General features: G+C 36.4%; 2 protein-coding genes across 3 annotated transcripts in view; one reads left to right on the top strand and one right to left on the bottom strand.

The window, feature by feature from the left end:
- The window catches only part of TCEANC2 (transcription elongation factor A (SII) N-terminal and central domain containing 2), a 31367-nt gene extending 28224 nt beyond the window's left edge, over positions 1-3143 (bottom strand). The window contains exons 1-2 of the mRNA XM_004679033.2: positions 2985-3143; positions 2296-2440 (exon numbers count right to left, since the gene is read on the bottom strand). Of these exons, the coding sequence (XP_004679090.1) occupies positions 2296-2397 (102 nt within the window). The 5' untranslated portion in view covers positions 2398-2440; positions 2985-3143. The remainder of the gene's footprint in view (positions 1-2295; positions 2441-2984) is intronic.
- A 178-nt stretch (positions 3144-3321) lies between these two features.
- On the top strand, positions 3322-21113 carry TMEM59 (transmembrane protein 59). 2 transcript variants are annotated; one of them, XM_004679032.2, is made up of 8 exons: positions 3322-3741; positions 8489-8594; positions 10287-10381; positions 13279-13431; positions 14920-15001; positions 16148-16229; positions 18483-18591; positions 20083-21113. In XM_004679032.2, the coding sequence occupies exons 1-8, from the start codon at positions 3553-3555 to the stop codon at positions 20236-20238; spliced, it is 972 nt and encodes a 323-aa protein (XP_004679089.1). In that variant the 5' UTR covers positions 3322-3552; the 3' UTR covers positions 20239-21113. The 2 variants fall into 2 exon arrangements, with proteins under 2 accessions (XP_004679089.1, XP_004679088.1); XM_004679031.2 differs by having other exon boundaries at positions 3417-3741; positions 16145-16229.
- Positions 21114-21788: the final 675 nt, after the last annotated feature.

Raw genomic sequence — 21788 nt, 5'->3', positions numbered from 1 at the left:
CTGTACCCCAGTTCTGTATGAATAAATAAATAAATCTTAAAAAAAAAGAACTAATCAGCTTCAGCTCCCACTTAGAATTCTGGGTTTGAGTTTCCTCTGTCTTCTTGGCACCTGAGGATTTCTTTCTCTGTGATGGAGATTTTTTTATCCATTAATTTTACATGGCTGAAATAAGGTTAAGTATTTTCCATATCAGATCACTCCAGCATTTAAAACCACAAAAGATTCAACTCTTCAGCATGGCATAAAGGTTTACATAACTTGGCTCCTGACATCCTTTTCAACTTTATCATTTGCTCCTGGTACACAACTATTTGGCGCCACCTAAATGAATCAGAGTATTTCACTGTGTATTCAACTATAGATTAACACTTATTTATTTTTTAAGACTCTCTTCAAACATCACCTCTTCTATGAATCTTTTTTCTCTCTCTCCGATCATATTTTTCCTCACTTGCTATTGGGTGCTTGGTAATCTGCACAGACTTCTATTACTACATTGGTGTTTTTTGCATAAACTTATCTATAAGGCTATCTTCCCCACTAGAATGAGCAACTTGAGTGCTGAAACAATTTATTCATCCCCAGTATAACTAAAGAAAGCTATTTCCACTCCCCACAAACTAAGTAGATTTTAGTACGATAGCTTTGAGAATTTTAGGGCACAAATGGAAAAATAGACAGTCCAGGAAGATTCCATATGCATCATAGAATGTTTCCTTATTTCTATCCAAGTATGGGCCCACAAACAGACATTTTAAATCCTTATCAGAATGATTTAGAGTAACAAAGGAAGTGGACACAAAATACTAACAGGAAAGCTACAATGAGTGGCGGAATGAAGAAGTGCTCTCCAAAAATACCATCTGGTCTTACAGTGTAAATGACTGAAATATCAGGTTTGACAAAACCAGTTCGGGAAAATGATTACTTCCCAGATGATAAAATCAAACCCTCTCATTTGAAAAATCTTTTAAAACTTCAAACACATAAAAAGGTACTGAGCAATTCTACCACAATGCAAAAACATTTTACCATTTCATGTAAAACATTATGAAGTTTAAGCCTCCTTACACCCATATGATGCTTTCTCAACTGCGTCTGACAAGCCTGTGGGACAGCTGGAAAAGGGGAAGTCAAGCACTCAGAAAGCCGCCCTGCTCTCAGTCCTCAGCATATTTTCTCTAGCCCCAGATCCCACTGTCACCTTCAGAGGACTAGGCTGGGGGTACAGGTTTGGCAGTTGTCAGCAGAGAAAGTCATAAGTTAAGTAAGGTCACAATAGTCTAAAATGAGACAAACTTCTGGGAACACAAACATTAGGAGCTTAATTGGAGAAAGGAGAGAACCAGCCTAGGAAACTGAGCAGAAAAAAAGAAATGTAGGAGGGGCTCAAGAAGCTCAAGAAGCAGGCTTTTGGGCCCTCCTTGGTGGCACTACGGATTAAAGCACAGCACTATGAGGCCATCTGAAGCCACTGCAGCACGAGTTCAATCCCCAACCAGGGAGGTGACCCACATGGCATAGCAGACCTCTCCTGACATGGCTGCTCCCCTCAGCAGTGTGTTTCAGTCACTCTACCCACTCTGCTTCCTGCTCTGTCTCTGGTGAATCCTCTTACCCCTGTACCTCTGGCCTGTGCCCCAGTTCTTGTCTACATAAATAGATAAACCTGTACAAAAAAAATTTTTTTCAACTGAAAGTAATCAAGTAAATATTGGGGGAAATAAAAAAAGAAGCAGGCTTTTAATTGGTTTTTTATTTATTTTTTATTTTTTTTAGTGAAATAACAGTTACTTCACCACTAACTGGGAACCTGTGTTCACTGATTCATTGTTGGTTGTCTACTCTGTATCTTTTCTTTGTATCTTACTTGCTAACAGAAATCAGACTGGGCTTGCAGGTTGCAAAAATTAAAACAGCGCTATCCTAGGTCTGGCCAATAAAATACGTAGTACAGCATCATCACCCAGCGAGAGTTTATACAGGATACACAGAATCATTTGGTAGTTTAATATTCCTAATAAACATGAAAAATTTACAAGAGAAGGATAATGAAGAGGGCTTGTCTTACCAGCTAGCAAAACATAATGTAAAGCCAAAGGAAATTAAAAGAATATAGCAGAAGTACAGCAGTTAAAAAGTGGAAGTCTGTTCAAAGTATGGCATAGCAGATTAGGAATGGTTAGAAATACTCTAGATAAGATGTATTGCAAGAAATAACTGCACAAAGCTACTCCACCTTGTCTTGCTATCACTCCTTTGCCCGTTTTCCTAATCCCAGATCCCTCTCACCTTCAGCGATTCAATCGTGGCCTGTTTGTAAATCTTTCCTCCAGGATCTTTCTTCTGAGGGCTGTTCTGCATTCTAGGTGTTCGGATCACGAATTTATCCATTGCTAGAAGACTCCAACTGCCTTTACAGTGCTTGCGGTCTGAGCTGCTTAAGAAAGAGGGCAGATTCTAAATCTTCATCAAAACTGCTATGATATGTATTCCCTACATCGACACGATTGGCTTTTATTAACCTTGGGAGCTTGCCTGAATTATGCAAAAAGTATAGGAAGATTTCCTCTTGAAAAATCTTCCTAAGTACTGAAACTGTATACAAAGATGGGCCTACACCCTAAGTTAGGACGTGCCTAACTTTCAAAAGTAGACTCTGTGTAGGGGATTCCAATTTTCTGCCAGACTTTGAACCTGATGATTTCTAAAATCTCTTCCAAATTAGGATGGGTTATGGCAGGATTAAGGTTCCACTGGATTCAAGAATGCCCGCTGAACAACTTTACTCCATCATAGCCACAATCCCAAGAGTTCCCCTAGTAACCAACAACCAACTCCAGATCTCAGGATCTGGAGCAGTCACCTGCTTGGTGGTTAGAAGACACTAATCACGACAATCGTGTTCTGGACCCCTACCCCCGTAAAGGCAAACACCATCTTCCTCTGCCCACGCAACTCAGGAGTCTGGGAAACGGTACCTAACAACAATCTGACGGGAGATCCACCAGGAAAGCAAGCCTATCAGCAGTTGGACACCTCCAGAGTGTACCTTCTGAGGACACCACGCATGAAATTAGGGACGGAACTAAACGTACGCTCCCTTCCAGGTTGGTACTTTCTCTTAGTAGGAGAGAGCCTTGAGCACAACAAACCACACTCCCCAGAATGCACTGCAAATGAAGCGGCAGGAGGGCGTGTCCACGGTGACTGTAGTTCTCCGAGACCAACTTTTCCAAAGGCACAGTGCATGTCTACCCCCATGGAAAACTACATATCCCAGCGTGCCCCGCGAAAAGAAGAGATGCCGGAAGTGTGCGCACTAATACTCGCGATGGTTGGATCCATCGCCAACCTAGGAGACTTTCTTAAAACCCAAGGGTGGGGCGAGAGGCGACAGTTTGGGACGGGTCAGGGCGGAGCTGAGGAGACTGTGGAGGCGGAAGCAGCGGCCAGGGGGGGCGGAGAAGAGGGCTGGTCCCGGAAGGAGGAGGAAACCCTGAAAAGAAAACAGCAACAAGCTGAGCTGCTGTGACAGAGGCAAACAAGATGGCGGCGCCGAAGGGGAGCCTCTGGTTCAGGGCCCAACTGGGGCTTCCGCCGCTGCTGCTGCTGACCATGACCCTGGCCGGAGGCTCGGGAACCGCTTCAGCGGAAGCCTTTGACTCTGTCTTGGGTGACACGGCGTCCTGCCACCGGGCCTGTCAGTTGACCTACCCCTTGCACACCTACCCCAAGGTAGGGCCCGTCCAAACCGGGCTACCACCCTTCCCTTGGCCGCTCTCGCACACCTCTGTCGGTTCCGGCAACCTGGCTGTTGAATCCCCCTTTCAGCCGCCGTCTCCCACCTTTGTGTCCCCTGAATTTTCCCCTAGTCTTAATCCGCATCCGGCTCTTACTGTTAACAACCTCAAGTTGGTGCTGCACCTACCCTGCAATAGGCCGGGAGCACAAAGATGAGAAAATGATAGGACTCCTTTCTTCGGGGACCTTGCGGGCTGCAAGGGAGATGATTATTCCTAGGGGTTGGGGGTGGGGGAGTGAGCGGGTGGGGCGGCGAGGAGGACGTGGATGATTAATGCGGGTCCTCACCTTCTAGGAGCATAGGGGACGGTGGGATGGGCACAGCGGCCGATTACAAAGCCCTCAAAAGGCCAGCGCAGAACTGTTTACGGAGCGCCTCTGTGGGCCTTGCGCGCACAATTTGCTCGGAGAGTCAGCCGAGTGGACAATACCACTGTAGTATGAAAGTGTTACGAAGTCAGCCGAGGAGTTGTGCGACGCCCAGGAAAGGCTTTCTGCCTGTGCTGAATTACGGTGTGCAGAGCGCTGCCATCAGAGACTGGGTGGCTTAGCAAAGAAGCACTGATGTGCTGTCAAAGAATTTGAGTGTCGAAGACAGAGGAAATTCGTGGAGAGGGTGAAGAAATGAACTTGCTGGGGGGAGTGGCTGGTAGGGGAGGGTTCTCGGAGTGACCCTGCCTTCAAAACCACCCCCAACCCGTCCCACCAAACAGAAGCTGCCTGTCCTTAAATTCCGTTCCACTTCTCAGATTGTTTTCTTAGCTTCTTAAGAACTGTTTCCTCAACATTCTAAATTGCTTGGTGACTCATCCACCCTTCCCATATATAACTTGGGTATATGTTCTCTCCCCATCGGCTCCCCCACCCTACTTTTCTTTTGCTTGTGTTGCGGTCTTTTGGTTTTTGTCTTTTACTTCATCTCCCTCCCATGCTATTGGCTTAACCACATGGCTTGTCCTCTTGATCCTCTCAAACTACGAAGTGACCATTGAGGACAGGTCCAATGATGTTTAAGATGTTTCTCTTTGACAAGTGCTTTCAGGTCTTTGAAATGAAGTTTCCTGAATTCTGTCACTTCCCATGTGTCTTTACTGCTGGGTTTTACAATGCATGAGGATTATGAATTTTCAAGAAAAGGCATGGGAGAGGACATTATACCAAAATTTCCAGTCAGGTGCTAATGTAGTAGTCAAAAGAGAAATTCTGACTTCCAGACTTAAATCAGTGTATACTGTCCCTAAAAACATTATTTTATTTTCTTAAAGGGCTCTCTCATCATTAACAGAATTGTGTGAGGAAAATAATTAATAATTGATTAGGTCTGGAATTGGGTGGAGACTGACTGTAATTCTAACATTTGGTTGTGGTGGGGTGGGGTTTGTTGTTGTTTTTTTCCTTTTCTGAGATTTTCCCAGCAAATTTGTAGTGTGAGCCAGAATACTGGAAGAATAATTTGAAAGGTAAACATTTCTGGGGCCTGTACCAACAATCATTGCTTTCTAACAGCTGATGTGAGGGGTGTGTGAGTTTTTGTGTGTGTAATTTTAATCTTTATGTGTAATTTTAATCTTTATTTAAAGCTCTTCTCACCAAGAATTCTAAATCATCTGTTTCCTGTAGTTTTTGGATTTAAACTTTATGAACTGTCAATGTTAACCAGTATGAGAGATTTGCACCATTATTCTAATTCTCACAATGACCTGCACAATAAGGTTTTACATTTGAGGAAATTGAGAGTCTGAAAATTTAACTAATCTGCCCAGGGTCATATTGCCTGGAGCAGTAGGAATTCTGTCCTAAAAACTAGTTAGGCTATGCTGCCTCCAACTATAAAGTTGTATTAAAAATAATTTAATTTACTGATTTCTGTTGGTCCTTTCCCAGCTCCAAGTTATTGTACTTTACAATTTAGGGAAAGGTAATGTGTTATTAGAAATTAGATGAATCCACAAGCTCATATGGCCTCTTTTGGTCTGGTATTTGTAATTGGCAAATAGAAATCTCATTTCAGTGACTTTCAGAATTAATTTGTTGCAAGAAACTAGTTATTTTAAAATTATATTTCACCTTATTAACTTTTATCAAAATTGCAGTTGTGTAATTTGCCTGGGCCCAAATACAAGAGATATGTTATATTAATAAAGCTGATTAGAACCAGCCTGGTCATTTTTAATAGAGTATGGGTTCTGGAACTCCACAAACCTGGCTTCCATTCCCAGTTTCATTTTTACATCTCCACAAAACTGGCTTCCATTCCCAGTTTCATTTTTACATTGTCAGCTGTCAAAAAATCTCACACCTTGCAGAGCTAATATAAGAGTTAAAGATAAAATGTGTGGCACTATAAGCATAGCATCTAACACATGACAACAGATAGTTATTTCTTCTATATGTCATTAAACCAGTTTGGTGTGTGTATTAGTAGTAGTACTAAACAATGATAATGGTTAATTTGACTCTACCCAGGATAAGAAAATGCCTGTACATCGATAGATAGTATCACCGGTTTCTTCCAATCATTTAACTGGCATTCATTTTGGTAAGATACACCATTTCCTGTGCTCTAAATCATAGGAGTGACGTTGTATATAAGCTTGCCAGTCATTTGTGGTGAATAGAGCTCAAAATATTTACTTAGAAATATCATATTGTCTAGAACATGAAATACTTGGAATAGGGATATGATTCTTAATAGCTACCTGTCAGGTGACTGCTCTGTGCCAGGTGTTGTATTGTTAGTACAGTGCCTGGCACATTGTGTGTGCTCATTAAATATATTATTAAATGCTGTGATGTCTGTTTACTAGATGATATAGCATAATATTAATGATGCTATATATCTAAATATATAATCCTCATATTGAAGAATAAGTATTTACAACTCGTGTTTAAGAATGAGTATTTTACAGCTTAGGAAACTGAGGCTGGGAAAGATTAAGTAATTTACTCAAGGTTGTACAGAATATATGGTGAGGCTAAGCTTCAGATCGAGATTGATTCCTGAACCTAGGCTCATTTCACCATGCCATACTCTCTTCTGAAAATGACACTGGAGTGTTTGTTGGGTTAAGTTAACAACAGCATCAACAAAAGGCAGTAGTAGAGCTCAGACTTCCTTTGTGCAATATAAGGGAATATACAGTGCTCTAAAGACATAAGGAAAGTCTTCCACTGCTTTACAAAGCCTACAAAAGATAGAATTTTTAATTGTGAAAATTCTTTCGATTTCATCTTAGCAATAGATGCAACTAGAACTGAGGTCCAAAAATGCAATATTTTCAAATATGTGTAATAGAGCGTAGTATTATTGTTTAATATCAGATTGCAGCCATCTCTGCTGGATGTATTGTTGCTGCTGCATAATTTTTACTAATCCTTATGCTGGAAAGAAATGAATACCTTTGTATTCCTTTAGTTGCTAACTGGTGTATGCACATACTGTTTCCTCCCTTATTAGGTGCCTGCCAGTTTGTATACAGTGGACCACACAGTAAGTTAAGGGGGCTCCCTGACATGCACTGATTTGTTTCAAATACTATATATATTTCATAAGAGAAAGGTTGAAGACATTCCCATGAGTCTTATTAAGCAGTTACCAGTAAAGAGGAAGCTGTCATATCCTGAGATCCCACACGTGTAATGATGCCTTTAAGTGATGCTTTCTACGTTCATAATTATTATTATGATTAACACTACTACTACTTATTGAGCACCTTCTGTGTCCCAGGTACTGTGCTAGGCATAGCTGTCTTTCAATGTTATTGAGGATTTGGGAGAATAAGTATCTTCTTTCATGATGAGACAGTTGAGATTTAGATAGTAATGTAATGTAAGTGAGTTACTCACCTAAAAGGTTTTAATCCAGGTCTGACGGACTCCAGTGGCCTTGCCCATACATCACACTGTGTTTTCAGTTACATAAACCAGGTTTTTTAAATCCTTCCATGTGAGCATGTATACATGATACCTGTTTCATAGGGGCCTTTGTGGGACCCACTCCGATGTAAAGCTCGACATGGTAACTTTTTCTGATAACCTGGTGATTTGTATACATATTAATGTGGCAGATGCATACCACTAGTACTTTATTATTCAGTTCTACCTATGTCAAAGTCCTTCTGTTCTTGTTATTTTTATTTTCAAAATTTTCTTCACAAAATATGTCCACAGAATATGGGGAGAAGGTGATATTTTTAGACTTCTTTGTTGTATATTGATTTTTTTAAAGATTTATTTATTTGTTTATGCATACAGAGCTGTGGTACAGGGCAGAGGTGCAGGAGCAGTGAGAGGATTCACCAGAGATAGAGTGGGGAGCAGAACAGGTAGATCAATGCTGAGGGGAGCAGTGGGCAGGCCAGGAGAGGTCTGCTGTACCATATGGGTCACCTCTGGGGCCAAGGTCGAACTAGCACTGAAGCAATAAGGCTCGCCTGAAGTGCTGGGCTTTAACCCATTGCACCACCAGGGAGAGAGGGCTGTTGCATATTACTTTCAAAATAAGAAACTAAAAATCTCTTTCTATAACAAAGGTCTTAGATATTACCTGGTTTCCTTTTTTCCCCTTTCAACGGTTTATAATAAACCCTACTAACTTTGCTTTCTTTTTTATCTTTTTTTTTTTTACTGAAGGGAAAGAGGCTATTTTTTTGGTAATCCTCCCTGTTCTTGAACTCCCTAGGAAGAAGAATTATACGCATGTCAGAGAGGTTGCAGGCTGTTCTCAATTTGTCAGTTTGTGGATGATGGAATTGATTTAAATCGTACCAAATTGGAATGTGAATCTGGTAAGATGCTATGTTAATGACACCAGCAATATATAACAGTGGTGTTTGTTGGCCTTTTTTTTTTTTAAACATCTTTTTATTTATTTACTTATTTATTGCAAGGAAGAACTGGGAGGAGGCCAAAAGTGGAAAGGTGGAGGGAGGTAAGAGTTTTTGCCAGAGACATAGAGGGGAGCAGAACAGGTAGATTTACTGAAATGCACTGCAAAGGCAGCAGTGTGTAAGACGGGAAATGTCTGTTGCGCCATTATCTGGTCCCTAGCCATAGATCCAGCTCAGGCCACCGAGGTGATAATACAGATTTAACGCGTAGGCCACCTGTTATACTCTTTATTTTCCTCAACACACAAACATGCTTTGAAACAAATCATTCTTATATTTAATTACTATGAAATTAGAGTATTAGTAGCTGCTGCTAGAAATATCATGGACTTTAAATTTCTATGTCTTGAAAGTGTTCTTTTTTGTACTGTCAGCAGGACACCTTTACTTAACTAAGCATTTGATATAGAAAAATGTAGTAGTAATTACCCTATTCATAATTCATCACTACCTTTTTAGTGGTTAGTATAATTTTCCTGAGCCTTTCAGTATAGGACAGCTGACTTAATTCCATGTTTTTTTATGGAATTGCTCATTATTTAATAGTGTATTCTTTGTGGGTTATGACCATGAAAGAAGTAACCAATATCTTTGTCATCTCTTAAACTGCTTTTCTTACCTTTTGCTGAAGATGCATTTAATAAAAGAAATCAGGACAAAATTGGCATCTTTCTTTTAAAAAATACTATCATGAGAATTTCCTCCATTTATTACATTATACTGCTTATTCATTGTTAACAGGAAGTACCTTTCTCCCTATCACAACACTGAGACTCACATCCAGTCTCTTTGACATCATAACCTTATTTTTTATTTATCAGTCTACTAACTTATCATCTGTGTAAAGTGCTGCTCAGTTTATTAACACTTTTGAGAATTAGAGATGCATGACTGAGTTGGAAAGAAAATTAACATTTTAGGGTAGTGTTATGTCACAAGAAAGAATTTGTTCAAGTGAACCAAATGAAGAGAGTATATCTGGTAGAAACCCATTTTATTTTAGAATCACCTGCTATAAAAAATTACCTAAGTTTAATTTACTCAGAATTTAGGATGTTGGACTGATTGTTTTATTTTTCTCTTGCTTCTCAACTAAGTGATCATATATTTGTGTAAACCACTAAAATATTTGTGTAAATCACTAAAATATTTAATCTCTTGAAGTAGGTGGTAGTACTTGCATTGTAAACATATAGAAATTGTCAGAGAAGTTGAATACCTCAGCCCAAATCACATACATAACCAATAAATAATGGAGCCAAAACTCTTAAGATGGCCAGTCCAGTGTGTTTTCCACTATGCAAAGTTTGACTGTAAGAATCCCAGCATGTGAATGACATCATGTAACCAGAGCCTGAATGTTTGTAATTATTACATTTATGTAATGAAACGTTTGATTTGTCTGATGTAGAAGATGTGAGGTTTTATTAGAATAATACATTTACTGCCAATACCAAATTTGGAAATTCAAATTAATGTAATGCTTTTAAGTTTAAGAAATTTTTTTATAAAATGCCAAATCCCTTCCTTTTCTATCCTTCTGCTCATCTGTGTGCTTTCCCTCATAAGTTAACTATTTTTCTCTTACAGCATGTACAGAAGCATATTCCCAATCCGATGAGCAATATGCTTGCCATCTTGGTTGCCAGAATCAACAGCCATTTGCTGAATTGAGACAAGAACAAGTATGAAATAATACTGCCTTTCAGAATTGCATGCATAGCTTGCATTAAATTGTATTGAAATATTTGTTGTCCACTTAGTCCCATTTAGTATTATATTTTTTGATTATAGTTTTCAGGAAGCAAATTATTTGGAAGTAACAAAGTTGATTGAATAGTTACTTACATATAATGCTTTACTATTGGAAGATATTTTCATATCCATAATCATTTGTTTTTTCTCATGATCTAATAAAGATGTCATTCATTTGCATATGAAAAAATGAAGCTCAGAAATTGATAGCTCATAGTAGTTTTTGCTATCCCAACTGCCATTAATTCAACTCAAATCATCATCATCATCTTTTTTTAAAAGATTTGTTTATGCATGCAGAACTGGGGTACAGGCCAGAGCAGGAACAGTGAGAGGATTTACCAGAGACAGAGTGGGGAGTAGAACAGGCCGACTGACAGAAGTACACTGCTGAGGGGAGCAGCGGGCGGGTCAGGAGAGGTCTGCTGCACCATATGGAACACCTCCGGGACAGGGATCGAACTCATGCTGAAGTGGCTTTAGCTTCCTAGTGCTGTGCTTTAACTCGCTGTGTGCTACCAGGGAGGGCCCAAGTCATCATTTTTATCTGTATTACTAAATTAGTTCCCAAACTATTAATGCCCTTTAGACTGTGTCTTGATATTTTTCTAAATGGAAAGATCATCTTGTCATTCTCCTATCATGTGTATTTCAGTAGATTATGTACAAATTTAAACCTAAACCACTTATCACAGCCAACTCTTGATTATCTTCCCTATGTCATCTCTTATAATTCCATACTCCTTATACTTTATGTTCCAAAATGGGCAAAATTTCTTAGTTTTGTAACTTTTACATTATAAATATAGCTACCTGGTACAAAACTCAAAGGGCATAAAGAATACATAGTGCTCCTGTTCCTGTATTTCTTAACTACATTTTCCTATGTTAATGTAACCAGTGTTACTATTACAGAGGTATTTTGTGCATGTATAAGGATATATGTATTCTTCCTTATACAAATATATATCAAGAAGGTTTACTCATTTTTTTTACTAATTAATATTCCATTGTCATATCATAAATTTAAGCAGTTCCTTAATTGTGGATATGTAGTTTACTTCTAATCTTTTTCATTTATAAATGATGTTTCATGTTTTACCCATGCAACAGAGTAGAATAGGAGTAGAATTGCTGACTTAAGAGATTATGTATTTTCATATGTATTTATACTGAAGATAAGCATTTGTTCAGAGGTGGTAATTGAGTTCTAAGTCAGGAAAATTAAAAAAAAAAAAGACAGAGATTATGTATTTTAATTTTGAAAAACAGCAAGTTTGCCTCCATGGAACTTTTATCAGTTTTTAAATTGAGATATAATTTCATCACCCAAAAAGAAATCTCATATCCATTAAGTCACTCCTTTCCTTCTCCCACCAACCCCTGCCAATGTGTGCCATGTTTATTATAGTTTCATTTGTTTTTCTCTTATTATGAGTAATGTTAAACATATTTCCTAATATTTAAGAGCCATTTTAATTTTTTTCTCTTAATTGTGTACATACTATAAGTTTTTAATGCTTATAATTCATGTGTTATTTCAGGCCTTTATTTCTCTATGTCCCATCTATCTAGTGAGTCCTCTTGGTTGTGGGCACATGTCATTTCTTTGTGAATGTGAATTTCTTTATGAACTACCTCTCCCCTCCATCTTGGATTAGGAGCCTCTCCCTGTACCCACATTATCACCCAATCTTTAACCTTTTTCCTGTGTAGATGGCACATAGTAAGCACAGGAATGCATTGATAAATAAAATTCACAAGTTCCCTTCTTCAAGTTTCTAATCTCAGTGAAATACTTCTTCAGAGAATTAATCGATGAAAGATTTCACAGCGATTAATAGGTAAAATTGGATCATGAATACAGATCTTCTCATTAAAAAAATTACTCTTTAATATCCTATACTGCCTCTGTTTTGAAATAATAGCAGAATCAAAGCTTTCCTTAGAATTCAGCATATAGTATCTCATACTTGTGCTCTAGAGGGGTCCACTTCTACTAAGTCAAGAAGTCAGAACTGGAAGCTAGATACACCAATTAATGTTGAAATGTTATCAGTAGCTTACTATATGTATTTAGCCCTTACATGTTCTGCTCATCTGCCTGTTTATCAGATGTCTCTCATTTTATGTATATATTCTTTTGATTGTTTTTTCCTTACCCTTTTTCATTGATGCTCATTATAGCATGATTTTTTAAAAATATATTCACTTTATTCATTTATGCATACAAGAACTGGGGTATAGGCCAGAAGTATGCGGGTAAGAGGATTCAGACAGAGACAGACTGTGTTGCAGATCAGGTAGATCAATTGAAGTAATACTGTCAAGGGGAGCAGTGGGTGAGACAGGAAAGAGCTAATGTGCCAGAGATCAAACTTATGCCACAGTGGCTGGAAATGGCTTCATAATGCTGAGACTTTAACCCCCGCACCACCAGGGAGGCTCATTAGCATGATTTATTTTAAATGAAAGCATTAAAGATGACCATGGTATTATTTGTACCTCCCCCTTATGCCTCAAAATCTGTTAGTCTTACTTAATCAAATCTTAAGACTCTCCACATTTTTTAGATCTGATTTAAAAGCCTGTTATTCAGACAGAGGTAACAGGTAACCTAAGTGTGGTGGTAAATTTAAGTAGCCAGAGATATTAAGCTTCACCATAGTTAATGGGTGTAAATAACTTTATTCTAATGCTAATGATTATAGTAGATTAACTTAAGATTTATATCCTGTCCCAATGTGAATTTAAAGTCTTTAATATGCTTTTATAAAATATGCATATATAAAATAATAATATATTTCTCATAATTTAATTTTTTAAGCTCATGTCCCTGATGCCAAAAATGCATCTACTCTTCCCTCTAACTTTGGTAAGGTCATTCTGGAGTGACATGATGGATTCTGCACAGAGTTTCATAACCTCTTCATGGACATTTTATCTGCAAGCTGATGACGGAAAAATAGTCATATTCCAGGTGATGATTGGCTTCCTAGATTCGACAAAATGCCAACAGCTATAAATGTGTATGTTGTAAATAAATGTCTTGTCATAGGGCCATGTACTTTATCACTTAATCATCAAATAATAATTTATTTGGACCACATAAAAACATTGAGCATCAGGAACAATGTGATTTACCTTCTCTCTGCCCTTTGGAAGCCAATCTAAATCCCATTAAACTTTGTCTAACAAGAATGCTGAATCTTCTAGATTTTGTAGTAGTCAAGTTGATAGAATGAAATCTCTAAATTTGTGAGATGAGATTAATTAAAATGCTCTAAATATAAGTAGTGGATGGATATATCATGTGTAGATATGATATGACATAATTTTAATTGTTTATGGTGCTTTTATCATTTCTTAGAAGAGAACTTGTTGAAAAAGCATACTGCTTCATAGAGAAGTAATTTTCCCTCATTTTCTGTGTGATGTTATTTCTTGAAAGTTCCCAGGTACTAGGCATTTTATATATATTCTCTCAAATGATCAAACAACTTCATAAGGTTGTATTATTCTTATTTTATTGATCAGGAAGCCAGAATTAAACTTAAAACTCAGGTGATTTTAGCTCCAGAATTCAGATGGCACCCTATGATGTAGTCCTCCTTTTAATTTGGTAATTAAATTCCTTAAATGTACCAGCTAACAAAGTATGGTATAACCCTATCTTTCTTTCAGGTAATGATTAAAGGAAACCTTTTAATTTTCATTGAATGGCTTATTAAAAGACTTAGTGTGATATATTTTTTTTTTGGACACATCCTGGTCTGTACTTAATTTGGTAATAAGTAAAACACAGACAGAGTTTTCACTCTTTAAATTCATGAACAAGTTCAATAGCCTAGTACAACTTAAGTTAAAGCTTAAGTTGATTCTTAGAAGAGAGTCCACATTCTTTACTGATTAAATGTGAGTTTAACTCTTTCAAAGGTTTTGTCTGTTTGAGTATAACCAAATGAAGAAACCCCCACTCCAAAGGATCGGTACTGTAGTAAAGATATAAAGTATAAGATGTTTAGCTGTAATTTATGAATTACTCATTCTTAGGAAGAATGGGATGTTTCAGAGGAGAAAAATTAGAGATAATATGCATTTAACTGAAAATTTTGGCAGTCTTCTAAATTATTCCTGATCAACTAGAGTTAGAACTTATTCTTGTAGGGTATAATATTTAATGCAGTGTGTAGTAATTTGTGCCTCTTTTTTCTTTAAATGTCTGGAAGTTAAACTGACTAAATACTTGCTGATGCCAGAAATCTGCCTGTTTCTTTACAAGGCATTGGATCTGATGTTTAAGAAGTATAATTAAAATATATTGTGGTTAATGTGTTTTATTTTTTATACCATGCTTCTGTTACTTTTTCTCAATTTGAATGTTTATAGAGATGATGTGTTATAGAACTTGCAACTGAAAAAAGCTTAAGAAGTACAAATGACTTAATTGCTTTCATTATCATTTTAGTCTAAGCCAGAAATTCAGTATGCACCACAGTTGGAACAGGAATCTACGAATTTGAAAGAATCATCACTAAGCAAAATGTCCTGTAAGTCTTATTTTAAGTAACTTGGCAAAAAAAAATTATCAGTCAAATCTGGTTGTGGTAGAACCACAACATCGTGTGAATGTTTTTATGGGAATGAAAGGTAAACAGATAATCCTAAAATGTTGGTTTTAAACTTTAATGTGAACTAGGAGCTGGAGATTTCTGAGCCCTGTCTCCAAGTGTGCAATTCACTAGATCTGGGATAAGACCTGACAATTTTTGTTTCTAATAGGTTCCCAAGTTTCATTGATGTTACTAGTCTGAGGACCACACTTTGAGAACCATTATTCTAAAAACACTTAATTTGCTTTCAGGGATGTTTGAGAGTGAACTAATGAAATATTCGGATATTTCCCAATATGCTAACAAATAGTAAACCATCCCCAAAAGTAAGAGTTCTTATTCTGTTTTCATTTCCATTCTAGAAGCAAGTTTTAACATTCAGGAAAAAAAAAAAAACTCCACCTTAGTTTGCCTTTTAAAATGTACTTGTTTATACCATATTTTAGATATTGACTTGATTAGCATTCTGATTATTTTAGTGAGTGGGAAATGGTGGCACATAGTAGAATGCCACCTTTAATTTTAATACCAAATTCTGGGCTCTCCCTGGTGGCACAAGGGGTTGTGGCACAGCACAACGAAGCTCTCCACAGCCACTGTGGCACAATTTCAATCCCCAGCCATGGAGGTGACCCATGTGGCACCATAGACCTCTACTGACCTGCCCACTGCTCCTCTCAGCAGTGTATTTCTTTCAGACTGCCTGTTCTATTCCCCATTCTGTCTCTGATGGGTCCTCTCACCCACTTCAACTCAGGGCTATATCCCAGCTCTTGTGTGCATCAATAAATAAATCTTTTAAAAGAAAAGAATAAACCAAATTCTACCCTTCAAATTTATATGTAATTAAACATAGAGCACTAATGTCAATAAACATTTGAAAATAAAATAGAAAATCCATAATGTAGACTATCCATTTGATTTTTAAAGTGCCAGCTCTTGCAACTCATTATAAAATGCATCAGATTGTATTTATAAAATCTAGTGAATATCTGTGGGGATATATATCTAGAAGTAGTCCACTTGAGACTAACTTTTGAATTATAGGATGTTATATAATCTAATGCCTTTTTATCTCAGCAGATCTGCAGATGAGAAGTTCACAAGCACACAGGAATTACCTTGAAGATGGAGAAAGTGAAGGCTTTTTAAGATGCCTCTCTCTGTATGTATTTCTTTTTATGTGTATCAGAGATAAAATCTGATATCAAAGAAATGCATTTCTTTGTATTAATTAAAATATCAACTTCTCAGAAATAAGTTTTTTTTAACTTTTCCCTATCAAATTTATACTTTTGGACATTTCAATTTGTTTAAAAAGTAATAAATACTACTCTTAATAAAATCCAAGGAGGAATATTTTTCATAGTACAAAAAGCATTCTTATTTTTATTAGAATAACTTGACTTATGTTAAGAAATTACTCTACAGACATTTAAATTAAGTTTTAATTTAAAGTATGTCTGAATAGTTTGGGGTCCATTTTTTTGTACATAGACACAGGAAGCTAAAGGAAATAGGTAAGGGCTATATAGATTGGAAAACTTTGTCTTTTATACTAAGAAATGTCAACTTTGTGCCAGAAATTCTTAAGAATGGCAAGGGACCATGGACAGGAAGGCATAATGAGTTTCTTAATGCCCTCCTAGAAGGAATACCAAGCTTTCTGAGGGTGAGGAAATTTTCTTCAAAGTATGCCACTTTCATTCCTCCAAGGACTCTTAATAAGTTTCCCCCCAAAAGAAGCATGTAAGCCATAACACTAACTGCTAATTACCTTCTCTGAGGACTTAAGGCCAAGTACTTGAATAGGGGAGTAAACAAGTGTTTGCCCTCCAAGTGTATCTCCCCGGGTTGTTCTGTCTCAAGCATAGTGCAGCAATAGCCCAAACCTCATGCTTCATGGAATTTCTTGTGATAGAAATATTTGCAGCAAAAGGTTTAAGGTGTTTTGTTTGTTTGTTTTTCAGCAATATTGGGTTCTTATTGAAAGTATAAAGTAAATTAGTATGTTTGAAAAATCAGGAGAATCAGTATGTTGACCAAAACAGGTAAATAGGAACTAAATAGAAGCAGTAAGATAATCAGTACTGGGAAGAGGTTTGTATGTGAAGAGGAGAGGAGAGGACCAGGTTGGACAGCTTTAGTACATCAGCCAAAAAAACTCTGAGGTTTGAATTAGGGCAGCAGAGAAAACAGATAATGAAGATAGTTAAAAATCTGTAGAATTGTTTTGTTGTAGAAGTTGAAGAAGCAAATTGACTCTAAAATGAACCTGCTTTCTGGCTTAACTTGCTTTAACTGGAATCTATCAATTGCTATCACATATCCTCATTCATGGACGAATTCCTTCATAACTAGGCGAGGACTGGAATGTGGAAAGAGTTTTTTTATTAAAAATATTTTTTACTCTGTGATTCTTTTAAATTGTAATACATTTTAAAAGCATCATGTATAGGAGTTCCCTCCCTTTAGATGTAAAGTGTTTTGCAAAATCCATCTCTTTTGCTGGGACACAGACTTTTCCATAGCATGTTCAAATATCAGTAAGCCATCAAGTGAATGGGTTGTGGTGGTAAGTATAGATCTTTATTAAGTTTAGCACAGGTGTGAAAATTGGACTGCCTGTATGTAGACTTTTAAATATTTAAAAATGGCTTGATCTTTTTCCATCTTTTTTAGGTCTTAATTTATTGCTTGGCAAAAAATAGGTCTATTATAGAAAAATTCTCCAGCTGCTGATTCTTGTAACTGGTTTCCTACCCTAAGATATTTTAATGAGAACAATATTACTATCACTTTATTGAAATATGCTATAATGGTTACAGAATGGTTCGTAATAGATATTTTTTAAGTTGAAATATAAGGTAATTGTGACAGATTAAATTTGAAGTGTTCTGGAGAAGCTTATTTCTGGAAACCTATTGTAAATGTTTTTATAATGCAAACAGCCACTTCATAATTACCTACTTGATACCTTAACTCTTAGTTAAAAGGGTTTTCGTAAAACAAGTATCATCATACACCTTGAAAAATATAACATGCATATGATAATGTACAACTTATTAGGACACTTTCTTATTGGACTTCTTATATAATCAACGTATTGAACACTTTCATTTGTCTTAACTTATGTAGTAATTTTAAAGTAGTTTTAATTTTATATATTTAGCAAAACACTTGTATGTCTGATATTTTTTATTATAAGAGTTATGTTTACAGAAGCTTAAACAATGGGAGAAAAGATAAAACACCACCCTAAATAGCTATTACAGTATTTCCTTCCATAAATTTTTTAAAAGTAGTACATAAAGCTTTAATTGTGTTAATTAATCTAAGCATATGTGGCTGATTGCCTTTGATTATTAAAAATTTCCTATCTCTTACATTGTGAAATTTGATTATTGGTCTTTTTCAGTAACTCTGGGTGGATTTTAACCATGACTCTTGTCCTCTCGGTGATGGTATTGCTCTGGATTTGTTGTGCAGCTGTTGCTACAGCTGTGGAGCAGTATGTTCCTGCTGAGGTAATTTAATTCTAACCTTTAGACCATTTCAAGACTGAGCCATATGATTTACCATTTTGAATGTCTTATTCGTGTAACTGGAAAAGCAAGGTCTCTGTACTAATAGAGTGATAGAAGATTTGGCGGTTTTAATCACACACATGAAGGTTGGTGCACTTGAAAATTACAGGTTTGCAACATAAAAATCACTGTTCCTAATTTTCTGTGATGCTAAAATAACTATCACAGTGACTGCTTGAGTAAAGTACCTCTCTTTCCCTAGTTCTTGAAACTGAAAAGATACTGTTAACAGCAGTTTCTAAGCTGAAATATAAGAGAGACTTACAGAAACAAAGTTTTGAATAAATTGCCATAAATACTAATGCATAATTGCTGTTTTAAAATTTGGCAAGGCAGAAACATTTGATTTGAGTTAATTTACCCAGGAATATAACTTAGTGGTAAAAAACTCTTGTGACTTGTTGGTAATTAATTTAAATGGCCCAAGCAGTATAGCTATTAAGATAAGGATTTTTGTTTTGAGGAAAGACTATAATTTGATGATTTGACTTTGGCTTCAGTAAAGAAAGTTATTTGTAGAACTAAATATAAGATAATGCTTGTTGACATCAAACATGAGTGAAATAAACTTTAGTTCTCTTGAACCTCCAAAATGCAGTAGAAAAAGAGAAAAGAAAGGAGGAAAATTAAAATAGAATCTGATAATAGCTAGTAGGCATGGATGCTTGAATTACACTTACCTTAATAGATTATAAAGGCATGTTTTAATACACTATACAAAAATTATTAATATTTCATGTTTTTATGAGGATATTTAATATAGGCTGCTAGTAGGCAGGATAATATTGATAACTAGATTTTTATAGTTCTTTAATGTTTATATGGTATTTTCATATATCTTACATTCTAGACATATTCTACAGCAGGTTTTATTATCCATTTTATAATCGAGTAAACAGGTTTACAAAGTCTACATAACCTTACTGGGATTTCACAGGTCTGAAGTTTTAAAAGTTAAGTATGTATAAGGATTGAGGCTGGAGTTACGCTCCTGTCTGTTGAGTCAGAACTCCTATTTTTTTCATTCTACAATCTCTGTGCTGACCAGGTAATAAATGACACAAATAATGATGGTCCCATTTGTAGATGGAATATAGGGAAAACAAACAAAGGGTCAGGAAAAAGACACAACTTGTAGGCACACCATAGGTCTTAGGCATCCAGCAAGGGAGCGGGAGAGAGGGGTCAAAAGAAGGGAGGAACTGGTGATAGTTCACAGGTGTGGTGGTAGTGGGAGAATTATGGGAACTACACCTGAAGGGAGAAATCAAATATTGTACAACAAAGGACAGTGTAAGAGATTTCAAAAATTACTTCTATTTGTGAGGATGTTTATAGAATTTTAAACTAAACAGCCATAGATTAAATTGTTTTTTAAACTTGTGTTCCTAAATATCCAAACTGCTAATGTGCACTGATGCTTTTTTGTAGAAGCTGAGCATATATGGTGACTTGGAATTCATGAACGAACCAAAACTAAACAAATACCCAGCTTCTTCTCTTGTGGTGGTTAGATCTAAGGCTGAAGATCATGAAGAAGCAGGACCTCTACCTACAAAAGTGAATCTTGGTCATTCAGAAATTTAAGCTTTTTTTTTTTTAAAGAAATATGTAATAGACATCTAAGTTTCCACTCTTCATAAAGCTTTATAAAGTGGTTTCATTGGAAATAGGGCTTAAAAATCACTATAAAATGCAAATAAAGTTACCCAAATCTATGAAGATTGTATTTGCTGTAACTTTACCTATAATCTTTTTCTAGTAATTTGAGAAATAGATATTTGGGATTGTATTTTTATTTTACTTAATAACTATAGCTACTTTAATTTTTATTTGCATTGATTTTGTCTCCTTTATTAGCAAAATGTTATGAGCTGATCATTATTGTTCCCTACCGTCCACCATGATGCCCTCAATCACTCTAAATAACAATCTGAACATTCACGGGGATGTGATGCTTCTGCTCAAAAATGACCCATAATCTGTAAATTGAAATTTATCAGCGAATGTCCTTTAGTGACACTATTTTCAGTTGTATTGACTGAAAGCATTAAAATTTTATTTGAATAATTATGTGTTTAAATGTGAGTTAATAAATTCCTGGTTTCCAGATCTTTTTTTTACTCCTCCCCAGGGGAAAAAAAAAATTATATTCTATGTTGTTACAGGATAATTAGGTAACAAATTGAAGCACAAATGATACTTTCGGAAATGTATTTTATGTTATTTCCCACATAGTCCCATGTAGATTTCTGTTGAATAAGTCTTTGCAAAGAATTGTTTTCTCTGCTAGAAAGCATGTGAAGTGTACATTAAAGATACCCTCACAGAAGACTTTTCATTTTGGTAAGAACTAGATTGTTGTGTTACAGAACTAAGCATAGCTATCACTGGCAAAAATTACTGTTATTGTCATTCCTTTACCTACAACAATACAAATTAAAATCAGTGATATCAAGTAACATTTTGCACCAGAATCCTAATATAATTTACTGTCATGATACTATGAAACATTAACTTTGCAAACCAACCTTTTCCTTACCCACAGGCACATGCTGGCAACTGCAATAGTGCTGTTTGACTACAGGTGAGTCACATACTCACCTTCCAGCTGAGTTCCCAGCTTTACCTGAATCTAAAGAAAAGACTGTTAACAAGGAAGACTTCAGTCACAAATTACAGGTTTTGATGGTCTAGTTTTGGAAGATACAGGGACCGAACAGTTCCAGATGGGAAAGAGATGAGGAAGTAAGGCATTGTCATTGACAAGTAGCCATTATCTCTTCTGTTTTTTGGGTAACAGTTACAAAACAAGTCATCTTTTAAAAGATAAAAAGCCAGGCTGTCTTGTTCCCCACCCATGGTACAGACACCAGACACAGATGGAATCATTAATGTATCCATTGAAATAAACCAGTTGGGAGGAAACCACGAAATGCTGCAGAGAACCCACTGTGGTAGTAAAGGCCTCCCTTCTGAAGACAAAATAATAGGAATATCTAGATAAGAAGTAACAACTCTATAGTTTTCTTATATTCTTTACCTTCCCTTGGTTTTTATGCTTCCTGAGTGAGCTGTCCCTGACACATCCTCATTACTTTTGAAAATACTGATTCAAATTTAGACAAACTCCTGTT

This window comes from Condylura cristata, unplaced genomic scaffold (assembly GCF_000260355.1).
Source record: "Condylura cristata isolate star-nosed mole 26May11 unplaced genomic scaffold, ConCri1.0 scaffold00008, whole genome shotgun sequence".
Lineage (NCBI taxonomy): Eukaryota > Metazoa > Chordata > Mammalia > Eulipotyphla > Talpidae > Condylura > Condylura cristata.
The sequence above is the reverse complement of the archived record's forward strand: the minus strand, read 5'-3'. Positions and strand labels throughout refer to the sequence as shown.

Bases quoted from the DNA above. Each gene is read 5' to 3' on its own strand.
- TMEM59 (XM_004679031.2), top strand. From the start codon at position 3,553: ATGGCGGCGCCGAAGGGGAGCCTCTGGTTCAGGGCCCAACTGGGGCTT. The intron at 13,432-14,919 runs GTGATGATTGGC...TTATCATTTTAG, and splicing joins GAAAAATAGTCATATTCCAG to TCTAAGCCAGAAATTCAGTA. The intron at 18,592-20,082 runs GTAATTTAATTC...GCTTTTTTGTAG, and splicing joins AGCAGTATGTTCCTGCTGAG to AAGCTGAGCATATATGGTGA.